Source organism: Magnolia sinica, chromosome 7, assembly GCF_029962835.1.
Source record: "Magnolia sinica isolate HGM2019 chromosome 7, MsV1, whole genome shotgun sequence".
Taxonomy (NCBI): Eukaryota; Viridiplantae; Streptophyta; class Magnoliopsida; order Magnoliales; family Magnoliaceae; genus Magnolia; species Magnolia sinica.
The window spans coordinates 26,133,585-26,157,674 of NC_080579.1; the positions used below are offsets into that span (position 1 = coordinate 26,133,585).

At 40.2% G+C, this 24,090-nt stretch overlaps 1 protein-coding gene across 3 annotated transcripts in view; it reads right to left on the bottom strand.

Annotated features, from left to right (window-relative positions):
- Positions 1 to 2,424: 2,424 nt before the first annotated feature.
- The window catches only part of LOC131251239 (uncharacterized), a 40,858-nt gene continuing 19,192 nt past the window's right edge, over positions 2,425 to 24,090 (bottom strand). For all 3 annotated transcript variants that reach the window (XM_058251847.1, XM_058251846.1, XM_058251845.1), the window contains exons 4-7: positions 18,251 to 18,315; positions 3,433 to 3,501; positions 3,292 to 3,341; positions 2,425 to 2,809 (exon numbers count right to left, since the gene is read on the bottom strand). In XM_058251847.1, coding sequence (XP_058107830.1) covers positions 2,698 to 2,809; positions 3,292 to 3,341; positions 3,433 to 3,501; positions 18,251 to 18,315 — 296 coding nt within the window. In that variant the 3' untranslated portion in view covers positions 2,425 to 2,697. The remainder of the gene's footprint in view (positions 2,810 to 3,291; positions 3,342 to 3,432; positions 3,502 to 18,250; positions 18,316 to 24,090) is intronic.

The window sequence follows — 24,090 nt, forward strand, 5'->3', positions numbered from 1 at the left end:
TGATTATCTTTTTTGAATCCCATCCCAGCGAATCCCTTCCAATCCCAACGCCCAAACACGCCCTAAATTTCCATTCAGCCATCCATTTTCTGGCCTCAATGGGACGGTTATGATCATCCAGTCATGGTTGACCCATGCCAGGTCCACAATGAAGCCAGTATATAAATAGTTTGATAGCCATTCGACAATGAAGCCAGTATAAACAGTTTGATAATAGCAAATGTTTGCCACATACGGACCAGAATCCCCTACAACACCTGATTTAATCAGTGCCTAAAACACCCAATCTCTTTGTAAGAGGTCCGGATAAGTAAGCCCACAAGATCTCACAGCATCTACATGATCTTACAGACCTTCGCATCCACATCCACTTCCGGCAATCTGCTTAATTAATGGGAGTAAAAAGGATCTAACCACCCTTCTGATTTTAGAGGTTGGAATGACCTCTAGACTTCTCATCTAACTCAACAGATTTCTCCTCTCGCTTCCTTTGCAGTGGAGGAGAAGACACCTTCCATAGACATTGGTGTATTTGAGATCTCAATTGTTTCAGCAGGTACTAAAAACGTTACCAATTCTTAATATCTCTAACACATAATTACATTTAACTGAATTGCAATTCACTCGTTTTAAAGTGGCAACCAAGGAGGCCCTAACCATCTAAAAACATGACAACGAAAATAAACGAAGATTTTAGTGATTTGGTACCCCTTTTAAATGGCTAGATTTTCCAAACATTTAGGGTCCATTTGGGATCTCTATTAATAAAAGCCTATATTTGCTTATTCTAAAAAATAAAATAAAAAAGCTTTTATTTTGAAAATAAAATGTTTGATAAAACTATAATTTTATAGCTTATTATTTTACAACATAGCCATAAAGTTATTAAAAAATAAGTAATAAGGAATTCATTTCTTCTTTAAAGTTATTTGGCTTAAGTGACAGACATTTTTGAATAATTTTTTGACAAGCTTGTCGTTAAACTTTCAAGTAATTCCCACCTTTCCCTCCTCTCCTCTTTAAAATCTCTCTAAGATAGACCCACATGATGAGCAACCCATATTGAAGGTGGGACTCCACATGACAAATGATCCACATGGGCTCACATAATGCATGGTCACATCAAAGGTGGGTTGTACATTATGGATGCCCCACATCAAAGTGTGGCCCTACTTGATGGATGCCCCACATCAAAGATGGGACCCACATGATGGATGGTGCCCATGAAGGTGGGACCACATGATAGAAAGTCGACATCAAAGGTGGGACCACATGATAGAAAGTCAGCATCCAAGGTGGGCCCACATGACGAATGACCCATATTGAAGGTTGGGCCCCAAATGATGAACGATCCACAGCAAAAGTGGGATGAACATAAAAGGTGGGTCCCACATGATGGCCCACATTAAAATGCGGCCCTGCATGGACTCTCTACATCAAGTAGGCCCCACGCCCCACATGATGAACGATCCACAGCAAAAGTGGGATGAACATCAAAGGTGGGCCTGCATCATGAATGACACATAATGAATGGTCCACATCAAGGTGGCCCATATAATGGACAGTGGGACACACATGATGGATGACCCACATCAAAGTGTAGCCCATTGTGAGACAATCCACATTAAGTGGGCCCCACCTAATGGACGGTCCACATCCAAGGTCTCACATGATGGATGGTCCATATCCAAAGTGGCCCAACATGATAGATGATCCACATAGAAGGTACACGCGACACAGTGGATGATGGACATCAAAAGTAAGCCCCGCGTGATGGACAACCTACTTCAAAGGTGGATCCCACACGAAAGACATCAAATTTGGATTCCACATGGTGGGTAGTGCATTGTTGTAATGGAGTTATTGTATTGACATCAACTACCCGTAGAAAAACGTCTCATTTCAATCTTTTACCAAACGTGTTTATGTCATATAAGAGCTTTTATTTTTTTTTTGAAAACCTGATTTTACATAACAAGCTTATTTAAAACAACAGATGAAATAAAAAGAGCTTATTAGAGTAGCTCTTATTTGAAAAGTTATTATTAGATTAGAATAAAAATGCCAAACAAGCCCTTAGACTGTCCCTAGCGAATGGATTGTTCAGATCATAGATCAAAAACTTGAAAACTCACACTCCACTCGATGCCTAGTCAGATCGAGTGACTAAATGACCTGATTGAGTCTTTTTTTACTGGACTCATATATAATAAAATAGGACGCAGGTATAAAGATAATAAATGTTTGAAAAGAAGGGGGGATTGGGCTCGCTTCTGGTTAGAGACGAGCTTTCCAATGGGGGAGGTAGTTTGTATCTCGCCTCCAGCCTTTCTATTTTATGAGGCAACTCAGCTCGAGTCGGCTGAATCAACACAGCTAAAATCTGGCCGAGTTGAGTTGAGCCACCAAGTTTTAGAAGTATGGTTTGGACAATCTCATTCGGCGCATTTACGGTAGAGAAGGTGAGGATCAAAATTACATCATCCCATGAGGAGAGCAACAGTATATTCCGCTAATTCAGGTCCTCATCAAAGTAGAGATATTAAGAGCCATTTTTACCCAAACACCGCTGGATACTTTAGCCACTTTACCCAAACCCCGCTGCTTAGTCTAAATAACACAAGGCTGCGAAGCAGGTTGAAACTTGAGGTCTGTACATCCACAAAGTTGTCCTGCTTTCAGTTCTGATAGTAAGACTCAGGAAACCCTAACACCATCAAGTTCCACTTGTGCTACAGAAGCATTGATTGCATCAACCACCTCCATCTTACCCTTGCTAACTGCTTCATCCATCGGGGTCCGCTCATGGCTAGCCAACATCCAACACCATAATCAACCAAACAAGAAAAGATTACAACCATCGGCTATTTTATGATCTCCAACATGAAGATATCCTAGTGCCAATTTGTCAGGCCCTGAGTTGCAACAAGCAGGGCCTGCAGTTCATTGATCCAGACCTTATATGATCAGCCCCAAGATTGATGCATCAGACCCGAAATCTCATAGAGACTGAAAATGCTAATCCTTCGATCAGTGTCCTGCAAATCCCAAGGTTGAGGGGAAAAAAATGCAGTCCGCATTCAATGGAGAAAGGGCAAAGATTGGATGGCTAGGATCTCTCAAATCTAGGATATTTATCGAGCAGAGTCCATCCACTGTTGCGCTCATCTGGTCAATGGTCTGAATCATCAAACTGTGGGCCCCACTTGCAAAAGGATATTCTCCATAGACTAGGGCAGGTTTGGTCAGCAATCACTTCAACTCTAGTTTACAGGTTTAAAGACAACAGACCTGTTTAGGGTAGTTACATCAGCTCCCGCCATAATCAAATTCCTAATCACCTGCGCTTTCCAATTGAGAAAGGAAACCATCTGTAAAATATGTTGCGGAATGTAACAAACTAACCATCGCACATAAAGCATCATCATTTACCTCAACATGACCATTAAGGCAAGCCCAATGGAGAGGGGTGTTTTTCTCTGCATTACAAGCATTAAGATCCTGTATCAAGGAGAGAGGTTATTACCACTTCAGAAATTTCTATATGATTACCCACTAATTATGCTATGCTTTGGGTACAGTTTTACAAACAGCTAATACAATACAATGAACTCTAATCACTTGGTTTTTTTCCCCCCTTTTATTTCCTTTTTGGGATTTTTACTGTGTAATTCCTCAAGATTTCTTATTCTAACAAACAATGTCTTGACTGAAGTAAATGCCAGGAAGTGATTTTGTTAGTGTAAAATCTCCTAAATGCCCTTCTTCTTTTCAATAAAAAGTGAATTCGAGCATTGTGGATCCCACATGGTGTGTGTATGACATCCAACATGTCCCACAAGTACACCCCAATATCATGATAATGAGATGAACCAAAAATTAGGCCAATACAGTCACTAGGCTAGGCCACATGTGAATTTGGAGGTATTTTCAGTGGGTGTGTATGACCTAGGGATTTCAGAAGAAGTTTCAATACAAACCTCTATCAAGGAAATTATGATAATATCCTTCAAGTGCCCTTATCTACCTCTGTCGCTTCTACTCTAATCAACTATGGATAAATGTTTATGATTAATCAAATATTTTCTTGCTAATAACATTATAACAGATCTCAACAAGCTAACACCCATCAAATTAATCTGCGATTCTAACCAATCAAAATTGCAACCAGATTTTTATAAATGTATAGATTTATTATGCCGTAACCAACACTGCATCATCGAGGGAGATGAAAGCATTTCCATCATCTACAGAACCTAAACATGGATGAAGTTTAATCATCCTCCAACGATTCACCTCATCAATTTTTATACCAGTGCAGATTAGTGAATTAACCACCCTGAAATGAGGTGTAGACTGCTTTCATCAATTGAGAATCAAGATGAGAGCTAGATTGGGCAGATAAGACGAGCACTTCAATTGATAGAGAACGACTAAACTAATCCAAAGAATTCCCAGTATAGAGTGGTTACATTTCATCATTGTCATTACCATGACATATGATTCCACATATGCTGAAGGCATTACCTGCCAGATGTAGGATTGATCCCTATTTCTTCAATTCTACTCCCATGCAAGTGATGAATCCATTTAACTCTTGTACCCTTTTTAGGGAGAATACTTTTTCTATTCTATTTCAGTATTGAAGAAGACTTGAACCAGGGTTTTGCGGAAAACCCTAGCATTGGTACCATGCAGTAGAGAAAGGGATTTGGGGAAGATAGTGTGTTTAAGAGAGAATAGCCTCCCTGACCTCTTTTATTATTAATTGAACATACAAAAATATGGTGTCCTGAGGGAGCACCGAAATAAAATAGAAAGACATCACATATGCTTAGTGGCCAACATATCACAAAAATGAGAACAAATGGCTATGGTAAGAATATTGACAAGTTGCTTGGATTTAACATGAGGCATAGAAAGAAGACTGGAGATCTTTTTCACGAATGAAGCGACAATTGATCTCGATGTGCTTTGCAAGTTCATGGAACACTGGATTTGAGGCAATATGAAATCATGGCTTGGTTGTCACAACATAGTAAGATAGGCATTGAAACTTCAACTACAAGGTCTTTAAGTAGGAACTGAAGCCAAACAATCTCACATGTAGGATGACCCACAGAGGGGACTATTCAGCTTTCGCAGAGGAGCAGGCAACAACAGTTTATTTCTTACTCCTTTAGGAAACCAAATTACCTAGCAGTAGACCTTGAGTCGCTACATGATCCGGCCCAGTCTGCATCACAATGTGTTAATATGAAGATGATCATGATCTAAGTCTAAAAGACCCTTTCCAAGAGAAGGCTTCAAGTAGCAAAGTATCCGACAGAGTGTTGAGATGACGAATACAAGGAGCTTGCATGAACTGGCTGACAACATTAACAGAAATGCCTTGGCAGGCGATGCTTAGATAAGTAAGCTTTCCCGCAAAGCAAAAAATACATGCCTGGCTCCACAAGTCCTTCTGATTCACTAGAATGCATGTGATGATTCACTCCTATCGGGGTATCAGCAAGATGTGAACCCAGCATGTTACTTTCTCGAAGAAGGTCAAGGGTATACTTACTCTGCAATATAAATATCCTGTTCTTGGACTGAGTAACTTCAGTTCCAAGGAAATATTTCAGTGACCCTAGGCCTTTAACTTCAAAAGTGCCCACAAGGAACTTTTTCATGGCAATAATATCATCAGCACTTTCACAAGATATGATGAAATGATCGACGTATACTCTGCCAACACAGTTATAAAGGAGTCAACTCTCTTCACAAAGATAAGAGTGGTCACATGAACTACGCTAGAAGACAATTTGAGAAACCGCTTTGCTGAACTGCTTGAATTAGGCCCAATGAGATTGTTTAAGGCCATACAGAGACCTCTGAACTTGCATCCTTTGCACTTCTAACCCGGGGAGAGATATTTTCCTCTTGAGGGTTGCTATGGAGAAATGCATTCTTCACATCCAACTGCTGAAAAGGCCAATGAAGATAAGTAGCCATGGATAAAGCTGGACACCGAGTCGAACCGAGTCGAGTTTGGTACAGCTCAGCTCGGTTTGGCAAGCAGCCAACCCCAACTCAAGTTCGTCTCGGCTTGGTCCTCGAGCCTGATTGGCCAGCTCGGCTCGGTTAGGTCAGTAGCTCAAGCCAGCTCGAGCCCAGTTTGAGCTTGAGCTTTCAAGTCGAGTTCAAGTCCGAGTGATGCAAGACAATTAACTACTTGCTCTAAAAGCTCGAACTGTTAGAGTATGGTGAATTAATCCCTTTATCTCATAGCCCAGGCCCCACATCGCAATGGTTAGGACCTCGGCCGAACCCCCTTTGTGGACCCCAAATCACATGGGTCACCCACCCCGAGCTTGTCCCCGCATCCCACGAGCTACCCCACTCAAGCCCGGTGTGAAATGCGCATTAATCACCCCCGGTAAGGAGTCTTGAACACAAGACCTCCTCTGTGGGCCGCACCCACCCCAAATGTGCCCCTGCATCCCACAAGCGACCCCACTCGAGCCCGGTGTGAAAATACCCCTGCATTACCAAGCTTTCAAGCCAAGTTTGAATTCGAGTTCGAGGTTCTACATAAAATCCAATCCATTCTGCACTACAGTAAAAGTGAAAACCGAAGACGACTTACAAACGGAAGAGTGGAAATATTATAAACTTACAATGTTCACAACATTAAATGCATTTCTATTGTTATTTACTACAGGAGAGGAGATTCGTTTGCCGAGCTCAAGTTACTTTCTAATTCTTCATATAGGTACTCGTTCACCTCTCCTGAATCAAAAGTTGGTGAGACTTTTCCATCGTTCTCTAGTATAGTTTAAATTAGATTGTTCCAAAAAAAAAAAAAAAAAAGATTGTTCAAGCTCTCTTTGTGAACAGATTTATACGTAATATCCAATACATTGTAAAATGCACCAAGACTAGAGAAAAGCTTGGATGGTTTATTACTCTTCTTCTTTTTGCTCATTCTCGATCCTGCTTTGGCATCGCGTTGTCTTAGAGGACATCACTAATATATGTAAGTAATGCAGGGCCATTTCACACCAGACTCGAGTGGGGTAGCCTGTGGAATGCGGAGACACACTCGAGGTGGGCGGCCCATGTGATGCGGGTGGCTCGTGAGGGGCGGGCCCCACCCGTGTGATTCGGGTGGCTCGTGTGAGGTGGTACCCATATGATTTAGGGCCCACGATGAGGGTTTGGCCGAGGTCCTAACCCATGGGATGTGGGGCCTGGGCTATGAGATGAAGGGATTCATTCGCCATGCTCTAACAGTTCGAACTTTTAAAGCAAGTGGTTAATTGTCCTGCATCAATAAGCCTCTTCCATACTACGTTTCAAAGCGAGTTGTAATTGCTCTTCTTGCAATGCTAATAAGATAACTTACTCGTCTTCCTCTTCCTTACTAGTTCGCTCAACTCTTCGTGTATCAAAACCTTCACCAATTACAACTTTTGTGGAAGGTTTGGATGAAGTGGAAGGTTTCTTATTTAAATCTAGAATGGCCTGAAAAAGTTGGAGTTCCTTTAGGCTTTAGGACACAGTTTTGCATCTCCACTCCGACATGATAGGTGTAACCTAAGCCGATTAGTATTGTTAACAAACTTTGTCTCACACAAATGACACAAAATCTTCATTTTTCCATACTCTGGGAAGTAGACTAAGGAACCGTAGTCTCAAACGTTGGTCGATGGGTCAATTGACAACATATCTATACTCCATGTATTGGAAAAATTAGTATTTTAACAATAATAAAATATGATAAACAAAAGCAATAATGAAATATTAATTATATCATAAACAAAAGCAAATATGGAATGATAGTCTTCCACGCACGTGACAACGCCTTTAATAATTCCGTTGGTTTATTTAATGAACCACTTTGACAAAAGCATGAATTTTTAGACAAATATTTCCCATGTTGAGCACATTATTATATTTGCATCGTATAATTATAATCTTTAATGTATGCATGACCAGTGTTCAAATTATCGGCGATATTATCGAAATATCGCCGATAATATCAGTGTCGCTGCAATGGTGACACCGAAACCCCATTACTTCGTGTCGCTTCCAGGTTTCGCCAAAATCTCGCCAATATTATCGGTATTTTCAAAATCACGCTGATATTTCGCTATTCCCACCAACCACGAGTGGGAACTGTAGCTAACAACCCACTTTTATCGATAGAAGGGGTGGTTGTCGGCAAGAAAATCACAAAAAAACATAAGAAATACCCTTTTTGCGCCCGAATTTGGAGGAAGACGCGAATTCAACTGCTGTTGAGTGCATATCGGCATTTCCGATAAGATTCAACCCAAAAATTTCTTTTTTTTCCGTCCAAAAATCCTCTAAGCTTCTTGATTCCACTAGCGGGCGGAGATCTTGTTCGAAATTAGAGGTTTTTTTTTATTTAAGATGAGGGAGAGGGATTTTCGAGTTGAAAATCCGGAGAAATCGGTGGGAAGGAGATAAAATTTTGAAAATTTTCGAAGGGGAGAGGAATTTTGGGGGTTTTTATCGCAAATTGGGGATCGGGCAGCGTGAATGGGATTGCGTACTTGGTTACTCAGTACGCTCTTATCGTACTAAGTACACTCGGTTGGGCCCACAGAGAATGTATCTGGTCTATCCATGCAGTCCATCCGTTTTTCCATATTATTTTAGGGGTTGAGACCAAAATTTTAGTGTACCAAAAGATCAAGTGGACCAAACCATTGGAAACAGTTTGAATAATGACTTCCACCGTTAAAACTTTTCCAGGGCCCACAATGATGTTTATTTCTCATCCAACCTGTTCATAAGATCACACAGACATGGATGAAGGGAAAAAACAAATAGAAGTTTGATCCAAAACTTCTGTGGCCCCCAAGATATTTTCAACGGTAAATGTTCAATTCATACTATTTCCTATGGTGTGGTCTACTTGAGGTTTGGATATACTTCGTTTTTAGTCTCAAGACCTAAAATTATCTGTTAAAATGGATGGACGGAGTGGATAAAATACATAAATCATGGTGGACCCCACAGGTGAGCTTTGACGATGCAGACGGTGTTCAAAAGACACCCCACCACGACTTGGGCTCCGAGGGTGCAAGTCGATGCTCCGAGGGCCCCACCATGATGCATCTGTTGTATCCATGCTATCCATTAATTTTTAAATATTATTTTAGAGCTTTATCCAAAAAATGAGTTAGATCTAAAACTCAGGTGGACCACACCATGGGAAAACAGTAGTGATTGGATATCCACCATTTAAATCCTCTTAAGGCCCACTGTACTGTTTATTTGACATCCAATCTATTAATTAGCTCATAAAGACTCAGATGAAGGGAAAAAACAAAGATCGGGTTTTTCCAAAACCTTTATGGCCCCCAGAAAGTTTTTAATGGTCAAAGTTCATTTAACACTGTTTCTTGTAATGTGGTCCAATTGAGATCGGGATATACCTCTTTTTTTTTTTCATATTATAAAATTATCTATAAAAATAGATGGACGGCATGGATGAAACACATAACTCGTGGTGGGGCCCACAGAGCACGGCAGGGGAGTAGCCAAATCCGTTTCCGTCGCGCATAGATCAGGGACGCGGATTTCCCGCGGAAGCCTTTCCCTCTGTTCCAGTGCTGCAAGCTCAAGTGGGGCCCACTGTGATGGTTGTGAGAAATCCTCTCTGTCCGTCCGTTTTGTGATTTCACTTTAGGACTTGTTTTAAAAAATGAACGGTATCCAAAGCTCAAGTGAGCCGTACTAAAGGAATATGTAGTTTGGGAAATTCCTACCATTGAAACCTTCTTGGGTTCAACAGTGATGTTTAGATGCCATCCATACCATTAATAATGTCATTACTATTGGGATGAACTGAAAACAAATATATTGGCATGAATCAAAACTTTGGTGGCCCCACGAATATTTCAACCGTGGATGTTTAATTATCACGTTTTAGGCTCACAAGAGCTTTAGATACGGTTCATTTTTGGCATCATGTCCTAAAATGAACTCACAAAACGGATGGACGGGGAGGATTTTTCAGAAACATCACAGTGGGCCCCAGAAGTGGGGACAATGATCCACCGTTCAAAACTTCTTAGGGGCCACAGAAGAGTCCGATCAAGCTTATATCTTTGTTTTCACGTCATCTATCTCTATGTTAACTTATGAAGAGGTTGGATCTAAAAAATACATAATGGTGGGCCTTATAAATGTTTCAACGGTGGGTGTGACTGATCCCACAGTTTTCTGCGGTGGGTCCACTTGAACTTTAGATCCATCTCATTCTTTTTATCATGCCATAAAGCCATCTTTACAACTGGTTGGACGGTATGGATACAACACACGCATCATGGCAGGGTCCACAGAGCTTGGTGACGTCACTTCAGTAGCAATTTGGCTACTGCCTTGACAGTATCTAATCCGTCACTTCAGTAGCGATTTGGCTACGCCCCCTGCCACTAGCCAATGGCTGGTGGTCAGTGATCTGTGGGCCCCAGTCCCACCATGATGAATGTGTTTCATCCATGTCATCCATCTATCCAAATCATGGGTCCATTTTGGATGGATCATAGCTTGAAAATCACAGCAATGGAAAGATTTTAAAACCATTTTATCTTCCCCATTGAATTTCTAGATGGGACCATTGTCATTTTATCCATCTGATTGGCCACTTAGGATCATCTTATCCGTGCTGTTTTCGATCCATGCTCTGATTCTAGTGGGACTAGCGAAATGGATGGTCTGGATTGGCCTAAATTTATATGTTTCATTTTTTTATCCAGTACTCTATAATTAAATACAAAAACAAATGAACGGCGTGGATATAGAATAAATACATCAAGGTGGGCCCCACAATCAGGACCGCACTGTGGTGGATGAGGCTGGGGTCGCACATGCACATGCATTCATAAAGTAAAATCCAACCCGTCCATCCTATGAAACTGTGAATTTTACTCCAAATTTCCAAAAATCAAGATCATCAATTAATTAAATGGGCTACACCAGAGGGAACAAGTTGGGAGATAACATCCACCCTTTATTTACATGGACCCATCATGTTGTATGTATAAATCACAATAGACCCCATAAAGTTTACTCAGTATGCAATCTGCAGACTCTTTCCTCAATTGTAACTTATATGAAATTTTGATTTGATCTAAAATCTTCGCCCTTGAAATGATTTGGACTTATTACACTGAATACGAGCCGATGCAACTTTTGCATGTCTTAATTGTTGTAAGCTTGCATTTATATTATATAAACTCATTTTGATTACTATTTGAGTGATTTCTTACGACAACGCATGCTTTTTGGCCCCCATTAAATAGAAACTTATTATTTAATGCATTCTTTTTGCAAATTTTTCATTCCTGAATATGTAAATATATGTATTTAGGCATGTCCTGAAGTTTCACTGAAAATTTTCACCATTTTCTCCATGTTTCCCCCTTTTTCCCTGCATTTCCGGTTATCGGCGATATTATCGACGATAATGATATTATATTTATATCACTAGCCAGCGAAACTTGTAGTGGCACCGACAACTCGAACACTGTGCATGACTATATTGCTGCCTACTTTAGCCATTGCTATCCTCTTTCCATTAACTATTATTGTGGCGTAGGTATAATGAATTTCCTGCGGAGCTCATTGAAGGTTTCCAGAAATACAAATGAGAGATCGTCGCCTACAAAGGAAGCAGGTTCATCATGTAAGAGTCCAGCTTCACCTACTGATCAAGTTGTAACACCATCTAAGAAAACCTCGACCCCCTCACACAAAGGTCCTTCACCTAAGAGTCAAACAAACCCGAATCGAAGAATATCTGCCAGTAAGAAAATTCGTAGCATACAATGGTCTGATCCAATGGACAATTCCCTGGTTGATACATTGGTGGAGCAAGTTAACCTTGGCCTTAAGAGTGACATTGGATTTAAACCTAAAGCATACGAGGCTACTATCAAAAAAATCCATGAAAGATGTCAAATTCTCTTGGAAAATCGTCATATTTCAAACCGTCTTCACACTTTGAAGAGGCTTTACTAGGCAATCAAGGATATGCTTAGTGCCTGTGATTTTGGTTGGGACCCAGATGAGAAGATGGTTGTAGCTTCTGACGATGTTTGGGAAGGTTATATTGCAGAAAGTTTGGGGTAAGATTTGTACTTCATTTTTGTGATAGTATTCAATTCATATCATTACCTATTGAATATAATATGCATTCATAAATTTCTCCTCTGTCTACAATCTCACCCATATGCTGAAAGAGTTCACAAGAAGCACATCGAAAGATATGATGATTTGGCATTTATCTTTAACAATGAATGTGCACATGGCTCATTTGCCAATACAGCTTACTCGTCACCCATTTCGGGGAGACGCCGCAGCCGACGTGAACTGAATTCGGATGACGCATCGGAAGAAGAGGCTTCTGAGACTGTTCATCTATCATCGAATTATGACGATGATCAGCACCTTGGTCCTCACATTTGCTGCAGCGAGAGATCCACTCATCGGTCAAAGCGGTATAACAGGAGCCCGATGGAGACGACAACAAGGTCCCGAAACAGTCACTCAACAGCGAGCGACATGAACCGACAACGGAAAGGTAAGCCAAGTGATCATATAGGTGACAAGATAGGAGAGATGGCTGAAGCGGTGAAGTCCCTGACAATTACAATGTCACAGGGTAAAAGTATGAGCCGCCTGCAACGATTGTTGGGGATTCTTAAAGAAGTGGAAGGACTAAGCCACGAAGACCAACTTCGAGCTGCAGGCTTTTTTATGAAAATGGGCCATGAGAGGAGGAATGAGTGGATTCAGAAACAAATAATTGAGCGTGGTGGCCCTGAATGAAAATGGGTTGGCTTTCTGGCTACTGACTTCGTGTTTTTTAACAAACTCTCTTCTTTTCTTTTTTGAATATTTGGGGACTATTATATGCGTGTTTTTTTGTGCACGGTTGGGGATGCTGCTGAATATTCTGTATGGTACAATTGCTACTAGAATAGCAATTGCAACTGACATTTTTATTTGAAGATGGTAGTTGTTTTTTTCATAAACTGTTGCAGGTGTGTAGCAGGTGTTGGTGAATAAAATTGGATGAACAGGTGGACATTCTCTGTCAAGGTAACACCATGTGTACTGATAAGAGGGATGGACATTGTGGTTTGGTATATGGCTGATGCGTTTGTGGCAATGAAGTGTGACCAATAAACCATACCTGTTCGATTTATGATACATATCAGATAACTTTATTTTACAGAGCAAATTTGAAATATCTCAGTGGATAGTCATCTACAACAGACTCCCTCAAACAGGAATGTTATCCGAAGTGTGATTACATTAAAATTGCAACTTCTAGGTCGAATGTCATTTCATTAGTAGTGTTACAGTCGATGGACATATATGTTTTCGCATATGCAGCTATTAACTGTATGCCTTAACAGCAACCATGATTTTTCTATTTGACAAGTATGTAATTTAGTTTCTGTTCCAAATGTAGGAAAATGAAGGCAAAGTTTTACGTGGTGTTCGTGGGAAGAGTCCCGGGAATATATGACAATTGGGACGACTGCGATGCACAGGTATACCGATTCAGTGGCTGTAGACACCAATCTTTCAGGACTTACAATTTTACCATAGAATATTCAGCAGCATCCCCAACCGTGCACAAAAAAGCATGCATATAATATTCCCCAAATATCCAAAAAAAAAAAAAAGAGTTTGTCAAAAAACACAAAGTAGCCAGAAAGCCAGCCCATTTTCATTTAGGGCCACTGCGCTCAAGAATTTGTTTCTGAATCCACTCCTTCCTCCTCTCGTAGCCCATTTTCATAAATAAATAAATAAATAGAAACCCTGCACCAACTATTTCATATTGCAAAACCCTTGCAGCCCGAAGTTGGTCTTCGTAGCTTAGTCCTTCCACTTCTTCAAGAATCCCCAACAATCGTTGCAAACAGCTCATACTTTTACCCTGCGACATTGTAATTGTGAGGGACTTCACCGCTTCGGCCATCTCTCCCATCTTGTCACCAATACGATCACTTGCCTTACCCTTCCATTGTCGGCTCATGTCACTCGCTATTGAGTGACTGTTCTGGGACCCTGTTGTCATCTCCATCGGGCTCCTGTTATAACGCTTTGACCGATAAGTGGATCCCCCGCCGCAACGAATGTGAGGACCAAAGTCCTAATCATCATCATCATCCGATGATAGACGAATGGTCTCATAAGCCTCTTCTTCCGATCCGTCATCCGAATTCAGTTCATGTCGGGTGCGGCGTTTCCCCGAAATGGGTGACAAGTAAGCTGTATTGGCAAATGAGCCATGTGCACATTCATTGTCAAAGATAAAGGCCAAATCATCATATCTTTCGATGTGCTTCCTACGAACTCTTTCAACATATGAGTGAGACTGTAGATAGAGAGGAGAAATTTATGAATCCATATTATATTCAACAAGTAATGACAGACCTGAATACTATACAAAAATGAAGTACAAATCTTACCCCAAACTTACCACAAAACATCGTCAAAAGCTACAACTATCTTCTCATTTGGGTCCCAACCAAAACCATTAGCACTAAGCATATCCTTGATTGCCCAGTAAAGCCTCTTCCAAGTGCGAAGACGGTTTGAAATATGGCGATTTTCCAAGAGAATTTAAAATCTTTCATGGATTTCTTTGATAGTAGCCTTGTATGCTTCAGGTTTAAATCTAATGTCACTCTTAAGGCCAAGGTTAACTTGCTCCACCAACGTATCAACTAGGGAATTGTCCATTGGATCAAACCATTGTATGCTAGGAATTTTCTTACTGGCAGATATCCTTCGATTCAAGTTTGTTTGACTCTTAGGCGAAGGACCTTTGTGTGAGGGGGTAGAAGTTTTCTTAGACGGTGTTACAACTTGATCAGTAGGTAAAGCTAGACTCTTACATGATGAACCCGCCCCCTTTGTAGGTGACGATCTCTCATTTGTATTTCTGGAAACCTTCAATGAGCTCCATAGGAAATTCATTACACCTACGCCACAATAACAGTTAATGGAAAGAGGACAGCAATGGCTAAAGTAGGCAGTAGTTAGGCATACATACATTGAAGATTATAATTATACGATGCAAATATAATAAGGTGCTCAACATGGGAAATATTTGTCTAAAAATTCTTGCTTTTGTCAGAGCGGTTCATTACATAAACCAACAGAATTATTAAAAGCGTTGTCGCGTACGTGGAAGACTATCATTCCATATTCTCTCAGCAATCTCATCTTTCTTCCTTGCCTACTCATCTCTTACGTGGTCTGTCACCCAAGATAACGCTCGACCTTCTTCCGCAGTAGTGACCTCTACAGGGGATCGCGAAACGTCCTCTGAGTTATGAACTTGAACTGAGGTGTTGTACGTAGAATAGGAAATTGGCCTTTCAAAAGGCCAAAGCAACACTCTATGACATTTCGCAATTGGGCGTAACGATAATTGAAGAGTTCTTTCTTATTAGCAGGCTTCCTTCCAATACGAAACTCATTCAAGTGATATCGAACACCTCGATAGGGTGCCATAAACTCGGGTGAATGTGCATATCCCGCATCAACAACATAATATTTTCCTACACATTTGAAGATATGATTAAGTTATGTTTGACACATATTCTTATAATAGAAACAATCACACCCTTTATAATGATTACCATGAGGAACAAGGAAACAGTCAAGGCGACCGGTTAATGCATTTTGTAAAACACGAGCATCGGATGGAGAGTCATCCCAACCAGCAAGCACATATACGAATTTCATATCAGAAGTACAAGCAACCAAAACATTTTGTAACAGAAAACCTTTCCTATTTTTTAAAGTTAAGCTTGATTCTTTTGGCATATAAGCGAGAATGTGGGTGCCATCTAGGGCCCCAATGCAGTCCTACAAGCAAAAGTGGGCCTACGATTAGTTGATTCCTTACACGGAAAAATGGCACCAATGACAAAAAGACATGTATACAATATTACCTGAAAGAATGAACTCCACATTGGATTGTCAGATATTTCTTTCGGAGTATGTAAGCCAGGGAACTTCACATATTCAAAGACCGATTATAGCATCCAACACTCTAGTGAAATGTCTGCTTACAGTCTTGCCAGATTGTGAAAAGCGATGACCAATCACACGGTTACGTACATTGTGACCGATAATATGTAGGAACATTACAACTTACTCTTCTAAACTGCACCTTCTTGTATTGGAAAGAAGATTCCGATCTCTCAACAACGAACATATTTCGAAGAAGTTATCCCTACACATTCTTAACTGTACAAGACAATCAACATCGCTCTTCCTTATAATTCTATTGATGAATCCATTCCTCTCAATGTGACCACCCTTGGGCAATGCCTTCATACAGTAACGCCGATAATATTCAGCAGCTCCCATTAAACATGCAGAAGCTGCAATTGCTGTTAATGCAACTATAATTTCATTGTCGCTCCAATCAGTACCGGAGGACTTCTCAACGCTATTATCCCCACTATCAGAAGTAATGAGAATATTGGGGAAGAATACTATCTGAATGGGAATTACAGTTTTAGCCAAATTTAAAATATCCACAGAAGCATGAATGGATGCCAAAAAATGCACACCAATGACGTGCTGTAAATCAATGATGGCTTTCATCCATGGGAACACTAACTAAATCATGGAGATAATAGGAACAAATATTAACTCATAAAATGTCAAATATTCATAACCAATAACACCAAACAGGTCATGACATTACATATACAAAGCTATAATGTTGAGTTACATACATGTGGGATATATCAGTAAATTCGATAGGTGACAGAATATAGTGAATAATCCTGGGAATACCAGATAGAACCATTCATGCACCTATTGAGCATAAATAAATTATGCAGAGTATTGCGTATTTCCCACAAACTCCACAATGGCGAGTGTTGTCTACATCGTCGCATCAACAGGCGTGTGGTTAGGAAATACTTTGATGATTACGAAGAGAAACGGTAAGGTGGTTAGGAAAAAGTATGGAAGGCCGTTGTATGTCATCATACAACGGACATGCTAATGCAATGTAATGGCTATCCAGAGTGAGTAAATGAGAGGACAGCGAATGAAGGGAAGGTCGTGTTAAACAAGGGCCTACAGATGAAATTTCATCAACGCAGTAAGGTGAATTTACGAAATACGAAGATATGAGTAATTCCTCCACCAACGACTAGCCCGGATGTAGCACAATCTTACCCCAATAAACTTCCTGGTGTGTAATGGTGTAGAAGATGATCATGGACTGCATGTATTTATAACCAATCCCCTTCTCCCTATGAAGGTCTATCTAGACCTTTACTTACCAGATGCTTCACATGCATTGGTCATATCTACCTTCCACAGTGAATGAAGAAGAAGCGAATCCCTTTGATACGACGTCATGTCCTTGAGATTCACCTGTAAGCCTCCTGGACTCAGCGGTATACCCTATCATGGAAAGAAAAAAGGTATGGAAAAACCAGAGGACTATATTTAGACCGTATACACCCTACTGGGGCAGAGGCATCCGGAGTAGGAAGAGACCGATGCGACCTAAATAGAGGGTAGGGTCATTTTTTTGGAAGAGAAGAAAACCGATACCGATTCAGGGGAAGAGGACATCAATATCTGAAGGAGTTGGTTTCAGATCTCCCTACAGGAAAAGGAAATCCCCGATCTTCCCCTTCCGACTTACCGAAACCACTTTCGCCTATGAGAATCGCAAATGGGCGAAAGAGATTCGGAGGTGGTGGAACACATGCAGGGGGATGCAGACGATGGGGAGGGGTGAGGGAGTAGCATGGAAAGATCGACCTCAGATGCACCGCAGGATCGTCCTTATCTTCTCCAATGTTGTATGATGAGTGCGTTGCACTGATCGAAGCACTGGACTCTGACATTACTGAACCGCCGACTGCAAATATTAATTCGTTGATGTATTCACAGGGTCGGTAGACCCCGGATTTGAAATCCCTATCAAACACAGTAAATGTGTTGTTTCGACATTTAATACCATCTAAACCAATCGTCACCGTCAATCCAAATAGGCCCTACCTAATGTGGTAGTAATGATAGAAATCATCACTTTAGTATGCCCCAAAGTACAAAAGAAAATCCAAATATAACCTTTGATGAAGTAACACTCAGTCATTAGTGAAGCCAAATTATACAACTACGATATGGAGGAAAAAAAATCTACACAAAACAGCTTCCTCACCGCTCCATTTCTGATAAGATAATCCACTATGTCAAGATGTCCATTGGCAGCAGCCATATGAAGTGCTGAAAGTAGCATCAACAAACGTAAGTTCAAAGCACTGATTAAAAAGCAAGCACAAATTCAGAAGGGAAATCCGTGAAGATGTCACAATACATGGGTACATAATATCCTAAATGACAACAAATAAATATTGATGAGCAACGGAGTCTTTGACAAATTAGGAGTAACAAATATCATAGAAAGCTTTAATCGATCAAATGCAACTGCAAGGAAAAGAGCATGCCATGATCTTTCACTCCAATGTTTCTCAAAAAACCCAAATTTGTGTGCTCTTCTTCTTCTTCTTCATTTTCAATTGAGAAGTGGGGTGTGATTCATGAAATGGTAGGGACACAAACTTTACTGTACCTTCCGAATAAATGGCGGAACATTGTTATTAGAATGGCAAGGAGGCAGGTCAGTGTAATCAATTAAGACTTGGGGAAAATATGAGAGGTGATGAGAGAGAAGTTTGAAAAAGGAGAAAAGAGAGAATTGAGATTGTAGAGAAGTGTTGCTTAATTACGTTATGCTAGCATCCAGCATATTTAGACGGTGCATGAAGAGAAAATGAACAAAATACCCTTGGTCAGTTACAAAAGAAGCAATGAATGGCTCTCTATGATAATCACTAATAATCCTCCATTGTACAGAAAAAAAAATTAACTATATACACTCCCCCACAAGCTGAGTGCTCGATGGAAGTAATGAGATTGCCAGATGGAAGTTGATATCAGGGAGAAGTCCATTGGTTGAGGATGCATTTGGTTGCACCAAATATCACTAAATTTCATGCTTAATCAGTTTAATCACCAAAATCCCCAATTAACTGGGATAAGGCTTAGATGATGATGGTGGTGGTGATGACAATGATGATGTCTCTCATCTACTCATTCACTTGCTAATACCTTAGGGTGCATTTAGTTACCCCAAATATCATGAGCAAGTAAATTTCACCAAATATCTTGAGCTGCATTTCGTTGCAACAAATAGATGAGACACACCTAAGTGAATTTCACCACATACATCTTTTTCCTGAATACAATGATGACATAGTTCTATGTGCTTCCTTCTAGTATGGATGGGGTACATAATGGGCAAGATAATGGGGTATGACGGACAGGGCACACAGAAATCTTCATCATACTCTCTGTATATACTGGCCAAGATTGACAAAAGAACCAAGTTAAACGAGTAAACAAGAAAGCCAATTGATTTCAGCCATATGCATGTCATGGCACAGTCGACTTTAACAATAAAGCAAGCTGTCAACTGCCCCATTGCTTCCTGCTGGCCCTTGATGCCAATTTGTGGGTTGTAAAGCTACAAAATCCATTTGCAGAACGACAACTGTCCAGATCACCAGCCCAATCTGCATCAAAGAAAAATGATAAGGTTTGTCTAACAAAGGAAGAACAGGATAACAGAGACCATGATCAAGTCTCTCAAACGTAGCACATGATCCCCCAGCCTGACGATGACTGTCGTTAGGGTCATTTAAGAACTTCACACTACTGACAATGAAGATTATGTGAGGCCTACGAAGGTCAAATGTTGAAGTGCCTCAATGATGCTATCACACAAAGGGATTTGCTACCAAAATGCTCTCATGCCCACTCAATCATTTGTTGAGAACCACTGGTGCATGATGCAACCAGGCCACCCATCAAGCATGCTTAGAATTGGAGGTCCGAGTGTGGACCCCATGTTCCATCAGACTAAATGGGTGCCCCAGATTGGCATCTGACAAATCCAATTGGATGGCCCATATCAAGAACCACTTGGATTGTGAAGCACTCAATCCAGTGACCCGTCGGATGGTTGAAAAGCATGAATCTAATGGAAAGTGGAGCCATCAGTCTGATTGGGTGGCATTTGGAGCTTTTATATATCAACCAGCAAGGTTTTGAATATTGCTATTGGGTACCAATGTTTTCAGTATTGGTATCAATTGATGTATCGCACCCTTGGGATAGAGAAACACATCTGCTATCACATGAGAAATATCGGATGTATCACGTAATGTTTCGCGGTCTTTGGGAAACATTGGGAAATTAGTCGAATTTGTCAATGAAATTTTGGGGGATGTTAAAAAAGGCATCAGCACTCTTAGAAATCAAAAGATAACAGAAAATAAGTGATCATAATAAGTTACCTTTGCATAGGGTGATAAACTATGTGTTGTCTAACAGATTGATGCAACTATATTCAAAATCAACTAATATAATTTATAAATCATAGAAGACATGTATGAAAATACAATCTTTTTCTTTTCTTTTCTTTTCTTTTTTTTGAAAGATGATAAATTTATTCAAAAAGAACGGAACCAAAAATACACAAGACAAAAACAAGAAAAAGAAAATCATTCAAGCCAGCTGATCGGATATTGGGAGATAACTTTTAATGAAATCACCCAATCCATTACATCTGATTTAGCCCAAATGAAAATCTCCATAACTTCCCCTTGCCGATTTCTAAAACAACGTGCATTACTTTCTAGCTGTATGAACCATAAACCCACGACTAAACACAAATGCTACACTTTTTTGCCAATCCTCCCTTTACCTCCCCCATGCCATGCCAACAAAAATTGATCTATAGAGATTGGCAACACCCATATGATCCCATGACCTATAGAGCTTGCAGATGATACATTGTTATTGTGCGAGGTAAATGTTCTCAAGGTGTCCAATCTTCAAGCGATCATAATCAATTTCGAGGTGGTTTCGGGCCTTGAGGTTAATATTGGTTAAAGTGAAATATTGGGGGTGGACATCTCTAAGGAAAAGGTTGGCCAATATGCTGGAATATTTGGATGTCAGGCGGGTTCCTTTCCAACCACGTATCTCGGTCTTCTGTTATGTATAGGAAAATCAGCAAAACATCTTTGGGACCAAGTGGTGGAGAGATTCGAAAGAAAGCTATCACAATGGAAGACTAGATACCTATCAATTGGTGGGGGGGGGGGAGGCTAACAATGATAAAGGCGACGATATCAAATCTACCAATTTACTTTGTCCTTATTTAAATGTCCCAAGGTGGTGCTCAAGTTGGAAAAAAAAATAGGAGAGATTTTTTGTGGCATGGAGTAGAAGATACGAAAAAATTTCATCTCATGAAATGGGAGGAAGTGTGTAAACCTTGGGATCAAGGGGATCGGATTACGAAAAATAGAGCTTATGAATTTAGCATTGCTAGGCAAATGGGTTTGGAGGTTTGGAGAGGAGGAAGGTTCCATATGGAGAGAGGTAATGGCTAGGAAATATGCGCTAGAGGAGAGGGGTAAGATGGATTAGTGTGTCATCTCTATACAGGTCTTCTTACTTATGGAAATCGGTGGCATTGGTAAAAAGTAGGGTGTGGGCAGGGGTAGGTTTTCATTTGGGGGATGGCAAAACCATTAGGTTCTGGGAGGATATTTAGGTAAGGGAGAAAAAGTTGTGTGAATTGTTTCCCCAAATAGATGCTTTTCAATTCAAGGAAACAAGGTTACTTGGGCTCCACTGTGTCATAGGAATTTGAGTGAGGTGGAGATAGATGGGTTTATTCGGTCATCGGATGTGCTGTCTAAGGTATTTCCGACACCTGAGGAAGTAGACTCAATGTTATGGCTGAAGGAAAAATCGGGTAAATTCTCTGTCAAATCTTTTTACAAGGTTATTAGTGGGGATAGCATCAATGATGGTTTCTGCCCGTCATCTTTTCTTTGGCGTTATGGAGCTCCTCCAAAGGTAGTGGTGCATGCATGGTTAGTGGGAAGCTAGAAGGCATTAATAGTGGATAATTTGCGCAAACAATCGATGATCCTCCCAAATGTGTGCCTAATGTGTTATCAAGATGAGGAAACGATGGATCATCTTTTCATGAAAATACAATCAATTAATTATTTTTCAAAATTGCACACGTAGCATCCAAGCAACTGAAATTAATTTTTCCATATTACGTCTCGTAACCCAAAAATTAGGTTTATTTCCTCATCTGACGATTGGTGGACATTTCTTAGACAATTAAGAATGAAAAATATCCAATGGCCCTATTTCAATAACAAGTGTCCACGAATCAAAGGTCACGATCGTTCAAACAATCTAATTTTAGGACCATGACATAGCAATAGTGGTTCCACAATTGAATTACTTCAATTTGAGTTAATATATTGATGAGGGCATCCGCACACCACCCGTCCGAGTGTATGCGAGGAGGAGAGAACCGGTATCCTTATGGCTAAACGACCTATACATGGGGCCCATTGGACCTGGATCATCATGAGCTACATTCTGAGGAGTATCGAGACATTAATCTTCATCAATATATTGTTTCAACAGTTGGATCGCAATCGAGGGACATCATCACCGTCAGTTCGAGATCGCGGCCACTCATGAGCCCCGATGGACAGCATATATGCCATTTAATGGCATAGATTTGTTTTAGGATTTATTTGCTAGTTTATTTTATGTTTTGAAGCTTTTATGAGTGTTATGTCACATTCATTTAATTCTAGGAGTGATTTGACAAAAAGACCATAAGTGAGGGTATATTTGTAATTTTCTTTTATATGAGATTATAAAAGCAAAAGGGGGGTGGTGTGAACCTCTCTATCCATGATTTTCTTCAAAAACTCTCAAGTTTTTTCTCATTCTTTATGTGATTTGAAGGTATTATCCAAGTGATTGGGATAGTAGGATTGGTGCGAAGCCCTCTTCGATGGATGTGCGAGGCTTCCTTTATCGTTCATCTTCTCTTTTCCCTTTGCTCAAAAAAAGGTATTCTTCGCAAACTTTCACCTCTTTCCTCTTCCCCTTTGATCTAAACCCATCCAAACCCCTCTTTCCGTCTTCCTTACATCACCTACATTAACCCAACCAAACCCTAACCTTGGAACCCATGAACCTACACCAAAATCTGCTACACATGTGACCGTACAACCACACGTGTGAACCATCCTAGCTGGTTGTACGGTCAGCCATACACCCTCCTTTGTTCCATTTGTTTCCCCCATCAAAACCCCCTTGAATCCACAAACCTAACCCTAACCTAAACCCTAAATCCCAAAATCCTCAAATTTCCCAAATCCCCTAAACCCTAGATTCCCAAATTCCCTAAAATTCCCAATACCTAACCCTCCAATCCTACAATTCCCTTCAATTATAAGAAAAATCCCAAATCCCTTAGCTAATAAAACTTAAGTCCTAATTCCAGTTTTCCCTAAATTCCATGAACCATAGGTTAGCCTAAGCCCTAATTGAGCAAACCCTAATTCGTATTAGCTTCCCTTTTGGATTTAGATTAGTTCCTATCCTAATTGGATGTTCCTAGATCCATAAGATCCGATCAATTAGTGTTTCAATGGTTATGCATTGTGTAGTTGTTACGTATGTGGCTTGAATCTCACGTAGTTAAGTGCTTGATTGTTGATATGTGTGATGAATTAGCATAACTTATGAATTTTAATTATTTAGATTAAATCACTGATTGATCTCACTTTATTATTTAGTCACATGCATGTGTCCTGCATCATATATGACACGTACATGATTTCTAAGTGCATGAGTATAAGTGTTGTACACGCATTATAGACGTACAATTTGTGCATGTTTAGGGGTCGTTTGGGAGCTTGAAAATAGAGGTAAATGAAATCCATTTCACATTTACTACCATTTCAAGTGTAAATGACTTACTCGGTTGTGTTTGGATGGGAGTAAATGAAATGTTTTGAATCCAAATATTTTGTTTGGATGGGAGTAAATGGGAGGAATTGGAATGCATTGGAATTTTTTAAATATATTCACAAGACCATAAGT